Below are 14,347 nucleotides of genomic sequence, written 5' to 3'. Positions count from 1 at the left end.
CCCGTCCCATCCCTCTCCCTTCCACAGATCTCCTAATGTGTCTGTTCCCCACTGTTTTGTCCCCCCCCCCACTCCCGCCCCTCTTGTCTCATGCCCCCTTTTTGTGCGTTGTGTGTTAGCTCTCACTCGAGCCTCGACAAGGTATACAAAAAAAAACATTCAGATGTCCCAAGAGTCAGTTATTCCGTTTAGTACATGTGAGACAGGTCCCTTGCTTTTGTTTCGTGGGAGAATCAAAGGTGTGCATTGCGATGTCCTTTTTGGTAGGTTATTAAATCTTTACATCTAACAAACCATCCTAGACCATCCAACGAACCCTCCAACGAACATCAAACAACCATCACATCCCCCATCACGATCCACTGTCCACCTGCCTCTCTGGAGCCTCGTGTTTCAAGGCAAAATCTTTGTGAAGTACCTTTTTGGGCGAATCCACACGTGTGGAGTGGGTGGGCTTCCCAGTATGGCCGAAACCTCACCCAGAAAGAGTGGACCCATGGAAGCCCCATGCAATCGGGGCGAACAGTGACGTCATTTTCATCAAGGCCCCTCCCTGCTGAGGGACGTCCATAAAATTACCGAGACCGTCCTCAGCGAAGAGTTCTTGGGGGGTCGTTCTTCATCGTGGTTGTTGGGTTGCGCTGGAGTTCGGAGGGTTGCGAGGAGTGCTGGTTGTGAGGAGCGTTGCCGTGAGACAGTCGTGGAGTTCGTACAGTGCTTGGAGTGAAAGGCTTGGAGTTCGTGAAGCAACCCTGAGAGCGGAGAGCGTTAGGCCATGATCCCCGCCTCGGACTCCACTCTACTCGACCCTGTCTCCTTTGCAGACATGGTCTCCACGCGTGCGGCCGTGGACAGAGCCGCACGACCATGAACAGGTGCCGCACCACCGAGCACCCCATCCCTCCAACGTCCAGCCACCCCGCCGAACCGCAACCCCAGCTCGTCTCTCTCCCTGGCTGTGGGGGTCCAATAAAACATCTGGGTTTCTTATCATCTGAGTATGCGTCTGAGTGTGTGGGCCCGTCTTGTAAGTCGAAACTGTATAAGTGTTTTTGAACATTGTAAATTCTTGCCTGTTTATTCCCGCGCAAGTCTGCTCTGTGTCTTCTTTATTGTAAATAAATTATTATTAGAAATGTTCCCAGTTCATTTTCGTCTTTTCCTTCATTGGTCCAGCATGGTTCGGATCTGAGTTTTAGCTGGGTTTTTATACCCGATAATCCATTCATCCCATCCGACACGGCTTTGGCAGTTCCGCTCGACTGCATCCAAACCGGAAATGGTAGTCGGTAGTTGGAACTCTACCCCAGTCAGTAGAGTGACCCGATTTGAGCAAGACGTGCCGAGGGCGTGGTTCCCCGAAGTCAAAATCGCGTAGTTAATTAGGTAAATTGGTTCTCGACAAAAAGACCCTATGCTATGCGGTTGAGATATTGGCGTCCACGGTTGGTTCAGCGACCCACCGACTCACGGAGTTATCTGAGAGCGACGGCCTACAATTCCGGGAGTCCGGTGGGAAGCGACGTAATCTCCCCCACCTCGTGGTCGTTCCCACCACCGGTCCCCGGCCTGCAACAATATACAGTGGGAAGAACAAGTATTTGATACACTGCCGATTTTGCAGGTTTTCCCACTTACAAAGCACGTAGAGGTCTGTAATTTTTAGCGAGAACAGAGAGCTATAGCGATACCCCCGGCATGAGCGTCAGCGTCAGCGTGAGCGTGAAAATGTTAAATTTTTTTTGTATTACGGAAAAACTCCTCGACCGATTTCGACGAAACTTGGTGGGGCGGGGGGTGAGGTATGGTCCAAGGATCATGCCATTAGATTTTGGACTTGGTCCCCCCCCCCAAAAAAAATTGAGAAAAATTTTTTTTTTTGCATTTCTACATGTTTTAAGTGATTTTCAACCCCCCCCCCAAAAAAAAATTGTTAGAGAAAAAAACATTTTTTGCAACTTTTTTCAACAAAATTTCGATTTCTTTTTTTTGCATTTCTACATGTTTTAAGTAATTTCCAACCCCCCCCCCCCCCCAAAAAAAAAAATGTTGGAGAAAAGAACTATAACTCTGTCAGCACTGTTGACTATTTAATGAATAAGATATAAGGTTCACTTGAGTGACCCAGCAGTATTGGCGGCAGAGGTTTTGCACTCTCCCGAGTGCTCCGCCTCTAGTTTCCTTTCTAATGTTTTTATCTACCACGCTATTTTTTTATACGCCCGATATATATATATATATATATATATATATATATATATATATATATATATATATATATATATATATATATATATATATATATATATATATATACATATCGGGGCGTATTATGTGATACTGGTCGTCCGTCCGTCCGTCTGTCTGTCTGTCCGCACTCTAACTCCCAAAGTTTTCATCTTTCGCGTTTCATATTTGGTACATAGATACAGACTGTGGAGACGGTGTGTCGCAACATACGTTCGTCATCTAAAGTGGTTGCCATAGCAATCAGGATGCTGTTTCCGTCCGTTTCTGTCCCCACTCTAACTCCCAAAGTTTTAAATTTTCACGTTTCATATTTAGTACATAGGTACAATCTGTGGAGACTGTGTGCCATGACATACGTTCGTCATCTAAAGTAGTTGTCATGGCAATCAGGATGCTGTTTTCCATCCGTTCCTGTCCGCACTCTAACTCCCAAAGTTTTCAACTTTCATGTTTCATATTTGGTACATAGGTACAGACTGTGGAGACGGTGTGTCGTGACATACGTTCGTCATCTAAAGTGGTTGTCATGGCAACCAGGATGCTGTTTTCCATCAGTTCCTGTCCACACTAACTCCCAAAGTTTTTAACTTTCACGTTTCATATTTGGTACATAGGTACAGACTGGAGACGGTGTATAGCGACATACGTTCGTCATCTAAAGTGGTTGCCATGACAACCAGGATGCTGTTTTCCATGTCGTAGCACAATTCTGTATATACCTTCTTGTTAGGGCGTATATTGTGCTCACTTGCGCTCTTGTTACTGATTACAATATACAAATATATATATATTGCTTTATAATTATTAGCTCACTTGTTCGAAGAACAGAGAGCGAGAGCGATACCCCCGGCGTGAGCGTCAGCGTGAAAATGTTAAATTTTTTGTATTACGGAAAAACTCCTCGACGGATTTCGACGAAACTTGGTGGGGCGGGGGTTCGGTATGGTCCAAGGATCATGCCATTAGATTTTGGACTTGGTCCCCCCTCCCCAAAAAAAGTTGGTAGAGAAATTTTTTTTGCATTTCTACATGTTTTAAGTGATTTCCAACCCCCCCCCCCCCAAAAAAAAATTGTTTGAGGAAAAAAAATTTTTGCAACTTTTAATTCAACAAAATTTCGATTTCTTTTTTTTGCATTTCTACTTGTTTTAAGTGATTTCCACCCCCCCCCCCCCACCAAAATGGAGAAAAGAACTATAACGGTCAGCACTGTTGACATCATATTTAATGTGAGTAAGATATAAGGTTCACTTGAGTGATCCAGCAGTATTGGCGGCGGAGGTTTTGCACTCTCCCGAGTGCTCCCCCTCGAGTTTCCTTTCTAATGTTTATATCTTCCACACTATTTTTTTATACGCCCGATTTATATATATATATATATATATATATATATATATATATATATATATATATATATATATATATATATATACACTCCTAACGGGAGCAGCCGAAAGAAGAAGAAGAAGATATATGTATGTATGTATGTATGTATATATGTATATATATATATATATATATATATATATATATATATATATATATATATATATATATATATATATATATATATATATATATATATATATATATATATATATATACCGGGGCGTATTATGTGATACCAGTCGTCTGTCCGTCTGTCTGTCTGTCCGTCCGTTCCTGTCCGCACTTGAACTCCCAAAGTTTTCAACTTTCACGTTTCATATTTGGTACATAGGTACAGACTGTGGAGACAGTGTGTATTGACATACGTTCGTCATCTAAAGTGGTTGCCATGACAACCGGGATGCTGTTTTCCATGTTGTAGCACAATTCTGTATATACCTTCTTGTTAGGGCGTATATTGTGCTCACTTGCGCTCTTGTTACTGATTACAATATACAAATGCATATATTGCTTTATCATTATACTTCACTGCAATGCTTTATAAAAAAATATAAATTATTAGACTCGTCTTTTAAAAACGATAAATGTATAAACAGGCGAGCATTGGGTGGCTTTGTCACCAACTCTGGTTATCATAGGTACACTTCAACTGTGAAAGACGGAATCTAAAACAAAAATCCTGAAAATCACATTGTATGATTTTTTTAAAATAATGAATTTGCATTTTTTGCATGAAATAAGTATTTGATCACCTACCAACCAGTAAGAACTCCGGCTCTCACAGACCTGTTAGTTTTGTCTTTAAGAAGCCCTCCCATTCTCCACTCATTACCTGTATTAACTGCACCTGCTTGAACTCGTTATCTGCATAAAAGACAGCTGTCCGCACTCAATCAATCAGACTCCAACCTCTCCACAATGAGCAAGACCAGAGAGATGTCTAAGGGCATCAAGGACAAAATTGTAGAATTGCACAAGGCTGGGATGGGCTACAGGACAATAGGCAAGCAGCTTGGTGAGAAGGCAACAACTGTTGGCGCAATTATTAGAAAATGGAAGAAGTTCAAGATAAGTCAATCTCCCTCGGTCTGGGGCTCCATGCAAGATCTCACCTCGTGGAGCCTCAATGATCATGAGAAAGGTGAGGGATTAGCCCAGAACTACACGGCAGGACCTGATCAATGACGTGAAGAGAGCTGGGACCACAGTCTCAAATAAAACCATAAGTAACACACTACGCCGTCATGGATTAAAATCCTGCAGCGCACGCAAGGTCCCTCTGCTAAAGCCAGCGCATGTCCAGGCCCGTCTGAAGTTTGCCAATGACCATCTGGATGATCCAGAGGAGGAATGGGAGAAGGTCATGTGGTCTGATGAGACCAAAATAGAGCTTTTTGGTTTAAACTCCACTCGCCGTGTTTGGAGGAAGAAGAAGGATGAGTACAACCCCAAGAACACCATCCCAACCATGAAGCATGGAGGTGGAAACATCATTCTTTGTGGATGCTTTTCTGCAAAGGGGACAGGTCGACTGCACCGTATTGAGGGGAGGATGGATGGGGCCATGTATCGTAAGATCTTGGCCAACAACCTCCTTCCCTCAACAAGAGCATTGAAGATGGGGCGTGGCTGGGTCTTCCAGCATGACAACGACCCAAAACGCACAGCCAGGGCAACTAAGGAGTGGCTCCGTAAGAAGCATCTCAAGGTCCTGGAGTGGCCTAGCCAGTCTCCAGACCTGAACCCAATAGAAAATCTTTGGAGGGAGCTGAAAGCCTGTGTTTCCCAGCGACATCCCCGAAACCTGAAGGATCTGGAGAAGATCTGTATGGAGGAGTGGGCCAAAATCCCTGCTGCAGTCTGTGCAAACCTGGTTAAGAACTACAGGAAATGTCTGATCTCTGTAATTGCAAACAAAGGTTTCTGTACCAAATATTAAGTTATGTTTTTCTGATGTATCAAATACTTATTTCATGCAATAAAATGCAAATTAATTATTTAAAAATCAAACAATGTGATTTTCAGGATTTTTGTTTTAGATTCCGTCTTTCACAGTTGAAATGTACCTATGATAAAAATTACAGACCTCTACGTGCTTTGTAAGTGGGAAAATCTGCAAAATCGGCAGTGTATCAAATACTTGTTCTCCCCACTGTATATATGACAAGAGCGAGAATTGCTTTGCAATCCATGCCTCCATCCGATGTGATAGTTTCTTAGTGCAGAAAGGGCATAACTATGAAAAATTGACGAAACCCCCTGAAACTCGAACTTGTTCTGTAACTTATCATAATAATGCCATGTACCAAGTTTCAGTTGAATACGTTAAAGGTATGAGGGGAAAAAGTCTGAAAAACCATCGGTGGGATGGATGGAGAGCAAACCTCTAGTCCCCTCCAGTGAAACCGGTGAGGGACTAATAAATTACAACACATCACACACCAATATCCCATCATTGCTGCACACCACGACACAGTCATCATAATAGACCACGCATGATTGTGCATTAATTATAACACATTGCACGCAATTGCCCGTTCACGTAGTTACCAACTCTGCCGCTTTAGGCGGTACTCTCCTGCTTTTTGCACACTTTAACAGCCTACCGCTCTTGTAGCGAAAATACCGCTTTTCCAAAATAATATCTCATCAAAGTTTTGATAGATTTACATGTCGTGACTGTTTCTGTCGACCATCGCGAGGTTCCCTTCGATGCTGCATGGGAAATGATATCCCTGATCCTCTACCCCGCTCGGACGCTTCGCTTCATGGCACCACGGATCCTTTTGGTCCGACTGCTATTCTTCTCTCGATATTGGCAGCTATGCATTCATAATGATGTACTTCACACCATTGTCCGTTCATTATAACATGCCACGCACCTGTGTGTGGCACGTTATAATCCATCCACTCTTATCATTGGATCTTGGACTTCTGCAAGAATGTAAGGTAAAGTGTGAAACGTGTGGTTGTTCCCTGGATAATGAATGGTACATCCTGGCAACCTCTGATGGAGCCTCATCTGATTAACACTTTCATAGCATTTATCTGTCAGCTGTCCATCTTGGGTTTGCTTCCTGACCCTACTATGAAGTATCGCATTGGCGCTTTCCAGGCAGGGCGTTGCATCACAGTTTTCCGTCACTCGGATGTACATTAAGCCGGTTGTCTCTTCTGTTTGCGTTACTTGGTGGATAATAATGATCCCATTGTGCCTTTCACAAATATTATGGGGAGTTATCACCAGGAACCTGAACAAATTACAAGTTCCAGCTTGAATTGCTTTCGGTCGAATGTCATTCCGAGCCAACTGGTTTGTGAAAGACTTGGGCCAAAACGTTCACTGGTTGACCCTGCAGGAATTTGGAATAATTGGGGCTATAGTAGTAGAAGTATAACTGTAGTGGTTGGTGTAGTAATCATCCTTCTTGCTGGGAATTATCCTGAAATCTACTGAACCATCTTCCGAATATAAATGCAAACATTTTTTTTTTCCTGGTCTTGAGGGTGTTTGTGAGTCCTCACCACCGAGCCAGGGGTTGTGGGTAGAAATTGCATGTTCTGTTGGGTGTACTGTCTGTCCTTTGTTTTGAAATCCCTGTGCAAGTGTGTTCATTTCCTTCCCACCACCTCGCTGTTCGTAGTCCATGGAGCCCGTCCCAGTTGCTGGGCCCGAGCGTCTGAACCCATTCGAGGAGCGTGGGATGGTGGAAGCGGAGCCAGTGGCTCGGCACGAAATCGTCCTCACCAACAAACCGGTGTGTACATCCCAGCATAACTTTAAGTGTGTCATCATTTTTTGCAACGCTCTCTTCAGGTGAGGGCTCTCGTTTCTCGATTTCACCAGATGGCTTTTGCTTTTTGAGGAATGCCTTCTGTGGTTATCCTTCATTTTAATTTGAGGAAATTAAAAAGTGTTTTCCTTTTGCAGGTTGTTGTACAAAGGGTGTCCTTCAATGGCTTGAAAAGAACTAAAGATGACTTTCTGATGCCAGAAATTGCGGGCTTATTCGACGCTGTGAACCTCATGGATGTGAGTTAATATGAGTTCCCTTACAAAGAGCTTCGACGAAGGAGATCATTTTGCCTAACAAAGCTTGTGCTGTGGATGCCAACCTATGGTTGTTTATCCGTGCTCTATCTTTTGAAGTGCTGAGAGTCAAGCAAGGGGGCAGCACGTACCATTTTTTAAATTCTTTATTATGACGCAGCCAGGGTTTGAACTGCCGACTTCCCAGATTTAGAGCGGACATTCTAACCATTACACCACCGAATCCGGTTTCCGAGTCACAACCTCCCCATGTTTTAAAAACTTTTCTATTTTTTTATCTTAAAAAAACTAATGAACAATCAACAGAAAAATTAATGGATAATAACATCTGGCCAACTTGGACCTGTCATAATCAAAATGAGCACGTCGTTCAATATTGATTTGTACAGATCATGTTTTTTTTCTATTTATCAAATCATAAATGTGCAAAGCTCACTGTAAAGGTGATTTGGCATGTCCATGGTGTGTGCAGGTGATGCAGCGATCGCATGAAGCACGGCTCAAGATGCTCCGTCTCGGAATATTTAATGATATCCAGGCTGTCGTGGATGTGGCAAAGGGTATGTGAATGAATGGGGACACACAGACACAGGATGTATATGTATATGTATATCCTGCTATATAGCAGGATGTATATGTATATGTATATCCTGCTATATAAAATGAGGTGTGCGTGCGTGTGCGTCTGATCTTTATGGAATTGAACGCCTGGACAATCTCCACCAAATTCTGCAAACGTGTTTGGGGTACCCAGGGTCAGGCCATGGGCACGTAATGACCCCCACCTCATCCCCCTTCCCTGCGAGGGTGGGGAGACGAGTTAAGATTTTCGCCTGTACACGTGGCCCAATGTAAGTGGTTTACTGACCCCTGCTGAAGAGAGGTGGAATTGCTCACCACGGCCAAAAGTATATTTTCCCCACCTTCCACCCCTCTCCCTTTGGGAGCAGGTGTTTCTTATACCAACTGTAAAAAAAAAAATAAAATATATATATATATATATATATATATATATATATATATATATATATATATATATATACAGTTTATACACGGTATATAGTGGTGTGTTTTCCACCAGTTTACAAGTTCCAAATCCACCCCTTAATGTTTGTCTTTGACTTGTATTTATAAACTCTGCCTCTAATTAGAATGTGAACAACAGTCTGATTTGATAATTTTTGACATAGTGACATTAAAAACTCGAATGGCAATCGGTAGAGCGCATACCTCCGCTAGGCTGAACGGTTTAGGTTTTGTATCCCACTGATAGGCTGGATCTGTATCTGGACCATTCGTCCTTGTCACACACCAAAATCTAATCTGTTTGTTCTTGTCACCTACTCAACTAATCCACCAAGTTTTTGTCATTATCCATCCACAACTTTTTGAGATATCATGCTTTCCTGTATATCGTTTTTGGCACAATCTCTCAATGGTCTATATATAAAAAACAATTAATTTGCTTGTCTGTGTGTCCATGGTGTGTGTAGGTTTTCACCAACATCGAATCAATTTTTCCTTGTCACACACCCAAACGTTCTACCAAATTTCATCTGAATCCATCCATAACTCTTTGAGATATCCTGTTTACAGACAGACGGGTGAAAACATAACCTCCGGCCACCTTTGGTGGTGGAGGTAATTACTACACAGGCCCTCCTCGCTATATGAACGAGATGCGTTCCATGAAGGTAGTGTGTTTAGCAAAAAAATAAGTAAATTTGTATGCATAGCCCAGGCTCGTGGAAGAGCGAGTACACTGAACGGATCAGGGTGTAACACACAATCAGGACCTTTGCACCCCCACTGGTCGGCTTACTCTGAATCTGATGCATACATGCTCGTCTCTCAACAGAAAGGGAAGATTGGGGAGCAGGGGGAGGGGTGGGAAAGAGAAAGAGGGAGGGAAGAGAAAAGGGGGAAGAGGGGAGGGGTCAGAAAGAGAGGAAGAAATCGGGCTTGGAAAGAGGGAAAGGGGTGTGAGAGAGGGGGTTGGAAGGGAGGGAGAGAGAGGGGTGTGAGAGTGGGGGTTAGGTTGGGAAGGAGAGAGAGAGAGGGGTGGGTGAGAGAGGCAGAGGGGAGAAAGAGGGAGAGGGGTGAAGCATTCCGGCAGATGGGACGCCCAGTTTATCATCCATCTGAGGGACGGCACACACATTGATGAATCACCTGCCTGTGAAACTCTGGGATGACAGTTTATAGCTGCGTTGGGATTCAAATCCAGGCTACACAGAGCAAGCATGCATACCTCTCGGCTTTCTTGCCGTGGTGTGGCGATTCATTATTACCTTCGCAAACTTTGTTGCGAAGGTTATGTTTTGATCGCTGTGTATATATTTACTTATTTGTGAATATGTGTGTTTGTTTGTTTGTTATTCGCATAACTCCAAAAGTATTGAACTGAATCGCAGCAAATTTGGTGGGATGATTGGTTATTATCCGAGGACCATTTGATTAGATTTTGGGAGCGATCGGGTCAAAGGTCAAGGTCATGAAAAGGTCAAAATCGTCTTTTTACCATAGCGCGGTCAATTTGTATCCAATTTGCATGCAACTAATGCCAAAATGTTCAGAATTCAATGCCCCATCTTGTGATATGTGACATGACACAATGACGTAATAACCCTTATTAGCGGTTGGGAGTCAAAGATCAGGGGGGGTCACGACATTGCAAAATGTGCGGTTTTAGTCATAACACAGTCAATTCTTATCCGATTTGCATGAAACCAACACCAAAATGTTGACTGTTCTGTTCCCCACACTCTAATACCAATTACAAAATTAAGAGTACAAAGGTCAAGGTCGAGGTCATGAAAAGGTCAAAATAGTCATTTTGCCATAGTGCGGTCGATTTTTATCCAATTTGCATGCAACCAATGCCAAAATGTTGTGAATTCAATGCCTAATCTTGTGATATACGATATGACACAATGACGTCATTACCTTTGTTAGCGGTTTGGGTCAAGGGGGGGGGGGAAATGTAGCGTTGGCGAAGGTATGCGCTCTACTGAGTGCCCGTTCTAGTTTCATCACTGAAAAGATGTTTTTACTCATCATGATCAAATAATTTATTTTGCCTTCCTCTCTCCGGTATAGAACCTCGGTATCACCATTGAAACATGAATGCACGCCAAGTGGCTTCATCAAGCAAAACGATTGAAGAAACTTTTTGGAACAAAATGTTTAAATTTTATTTGTATTTATCGTTGCTTAAGTGACGGGTCATATAATGGAAGATCGTACAAAAAGGGGAAACGTCGTGGAAAATAAAATTTCACATTTTCAGCGAGCCAGCCACCGCCTGTTGCACCGCAGAACAATACGTGGCTAAGAACGTATGCAAGTGACCCCTGAACTTTGTTCAAGTCGATCGACATACAGTATTCAGTGAGGGTGCGAATATTGTAGAGTGCTGGCTGAAGCACTTCAACGAAATGGTTGATAAGAAATGGCTCGCCTGGCACACGATTATCAATCACTGAGCCGTCATATAAAACATACACCTCCCGGAGATGCCGGAAATGTCAAATATGTGCTAATTGGACAAATTAACACTCTTCTAGGAGGCAGAACTGGTTGTAAGTTCGATTCTGGAGCTTAAATTTTGTAATTCTGCTTCGTTTAAGAGATTGTACGGCAATCGCATGTGTGAAAATTAAATACAGCCATGAACGCCGACGTCTCCGGACGTTTATAAGCATTGCAATGTACCCAGCGATTCATAGCTATGATGAACAGGCATTCAATAATAAGAGTGAGGAAAGTGGGAAAAAAACTTTGCCGTTTGGAAATCATTGCGGCCTGTTCCAAGTCAAGGCATGGTTGAGCAGGCCAAAAACATGGTGGCTTCAGACCCCAGCGAGGTTACCCAGGATACGACTTAAGACCCCATAAGACAAGACCCATAGAGAGTGGTGACGACGATGCGCCTGACAAAGGATATAATTAAATATCCCGTTAATTATCTTCAATAGGGGTGTTTTAATTAACCTAAACATCCAATTTTCACTCATGCACTTCCTTGGAGTTTTTTTAGTATGCATGCAAAGTTTCACGTTGCTATGTTTTATATTTTTGGAGTTATGGAGGACACACACACACATACACACACACATACACACACACATACACACACACACACACACACACACACACACACACACACACACACACACACACACACTTATTAGTATAGATAAAATAGCAGGACTACATTTTTCTCACTATCGGAGTAAACAGAGGCAAGTTAAGAAAATAACTCGGCAAGCCAAAAGAGAAGATGAGAATAACATGGCGAAGAATATTAAGCATAACAACAAGGCATTCTTTAAGTATATCAGGGGTAAAGAACAGGTGAGGCCGAGTGTGGGGCGTGGGCCCATTGAGGAAAAGCATCGGGAGAGTGGTTAGTGATGAAAGTGAGATGGCAGGCTTATTAAACAGGTATTTCGCTTCAACTTTTACACAAGAACAGTCAGGAGAATTTCCAAAAGCTGAGAGTATCTATCAAGGAGGTAAGGAAGGGCTTTTACAGAAGATCCAGGTTGGAGTGGAGGAGGTAAAGGAACAGCTTGGTAATCTAAGAGTATAAAAGCTCCGGGTTCAGATAATACGCACCCGAGAGTATTGATGGAGGTGGCTGAGCAGGTAAGTGAGATGTTAACGGATATTTTCAATCGCTCACTGGAATCAGGACAGGTACCGGAGGATTGGAGAGTTTCAAATGTAACACCATTATTGAAGAAAGGCTCCGGAGAAGAATTGGTAAACTATTGACCTGTTAGTTTGACTTTATTTGTGGGGAAGGTGTTGGAGACATTAATTAGGGACCAGATGAGGAACCATTTAAACAAATACAAACTAATTAAAGATAGTCAGCATGCGTTTGCCAAAGGTAGTTCCTGTTTAACAAATCTTTTAGAGTTTGATGAAGCACTATCTGATGGGTTGGAGGAGGGAAAAGGCAGTGCACATAGTATATCTAGACTTGAAGAAGGCATTTGATAAGGTACCATATCGGAGGTTGTTAGCCAAGGTGAGGGCTTATGGTGTGGCTGGTCAGGTAGCTAATTGGATTGCAAACTGGCTTAGTGATAGGAAGCAAAGAGTGGCTGTTAGTGGAAGGATGTCTTGCTCGGAGGATGTAAGTAGAGGGGTACCTCAGGGATCAGTACTCAGACCATTATTATTCATTATTTTCATCAACGATTTGGATAATGGGGTAAAGAGTAAACTTTCCAAATTTGCAGATGACACAAAGCTTGGAGGTAAGGTGGATATTAGAGAAGGTGGTGATCAGATTCAGGAAAGTATTAATACTTGTGTAGATTTGGCAAAATATTGGCAGATGGAATTTAACCTGAGCAAGTGTAAGGTGTTGGAGATGGGAAGGAACAATGAAAATAGAGATTACAGGATGCAAGGGGTAGTTTTGGAGCGTGTCACACAGGAGAAGGATCTGGGGGTGGTAATAGATATGGGAGGTAAGCAGGCAGCACAGTGCCAGGCAGCTCTAGGTAAAGCAAATAGGGTTTTAGGTTGTATTCGGAGGGGGATCATTTATACATCAAAAGAGGTGGTGTTAACATTGTACAGGAATTTAGTGAGGGCCACATCTAGAATGTTGTGTGCAGTTTTGGTCACCACAACTCGGGAAGGACATAGATGCCACAGAGAGGGTTCAGCGCAGGCGGACTAGATTGATTCCGGGCCTAGCTCGACTCAGCTATGAGGAGCGGTTGAAGGAGACAGGACTTTATGCACTCGAAAGGAGGTGGTTATGAAGAGATATTATAGAGATGTTTAGATAATGAAAGTTATTGACATAATAAATGCAGATAAATTATTCAGCAGAGTAGACAGTGATAGGACCAGGGGCAATAACATGAGAGTAAAGAAGAGGAGAGCTTAGACTGAAGTAAGTAAGGGTCTTTTACTCAGAGAGTAGTTAATGCATGGAATGGTCTCCCTGGAAAGGTAGTTGTAGCAGGAAAAGTAGATGTTTAAATTAGAATTGCATAGGTATCTGGAAGTTCTGGAGATGGAGAGATATCGGGATGATGACGGGACTTTTATGCAGTTTGAGCATTGCCTCTCCCCTGGGAATTTTTTTTTTTTACAAAAACTGCAAAAAAAAAAAACACAAAAAGCACTTTATTTTGAAGAGAAAAACATTTTGCATTGTCTTCTTTTGATCTGGTGATGATAAATTGGGCTGGTATTGATGCGGCACAGGCACGATGGGCCGAATGGCCTCCACCAGTGTCTGAGTTCCTTGTGTTTGATTCCGCGATCAGCTCGTGCGTGCGTTCTAGGAAACTAATTTTTATCTCCGGGCTGTTGTCCTTGTCGTCTTCATTGGTTTCTCGTCAACAAAATATATCATTAAATGAAAATTGCTTTTCCTTTCATTTTGCCGAATAAATTTTGCCGCAAGTATTGCAAAAGCAATTCTCGTTCTTGTTACAGCGCGGCGACATCACACTGCTATATAATTAGCTATTCTGTCCTGTGTCTTCTGTCACGTCTTCTGTCACACTTATGGCTGCGTACGTCCCTTTGATCTGAGGGCTATAAATAGAAATTTGTCCAACGTCACAACTCTTCCCATCATGCATGCTAATTCACCGTGTCTACAATTTTATTTTATAACTG

At 42.7% G+C, this 14,347-nt stretch overlaps 1 protein-coding gene across 1 annotated transcript in view; it reads left to right on the top strand.

Annotated features, from left to right (window-relative positions):
* Window positions 1-14,347, top strand: part of SAMM50 (SAMM50 sorting and assembly machinery component) — a 76,657-nt gene that overhangs the window by 15,595 nt on the left and 46,715 nt on the right. Inside the window, exons 2-4 of the mRNA XM_085880826.1 lie at window positions 7,284-7,397; window positions 7,571-7,672; window positions 8,163-8,250. Coding sequence (XP_085736952.1) covers window positions 7,284-7,397; window positions 7,571-7,672; window positions 8,163-8,250 — 304 coding nt within the window. The remainder of the gene's footprint in view (window positions 1-7,283; window positions 7,398-7,570; window positions 7,673-8,162; window positions 8,251-14,347) is intronic.

Source organism: Eptatretus burgeri, chromosome 5 (assembly GCF_056783735.1).
Source record: "Eptatretus burgeri isolate ZD-2024b chromosome 5, Ebu_testis_v1, whole genome shotgun sequence".
Classification (NCBI taxonomy): Eukaryota; Metazoa; Chordata; class Myxini; order Myxiniformes; family Myxinidae; genus Eptatretus; species Eptatretus burgeri.
This window is presented reverse-complemented; position numbering and strand designations above follow the sequence as displayed.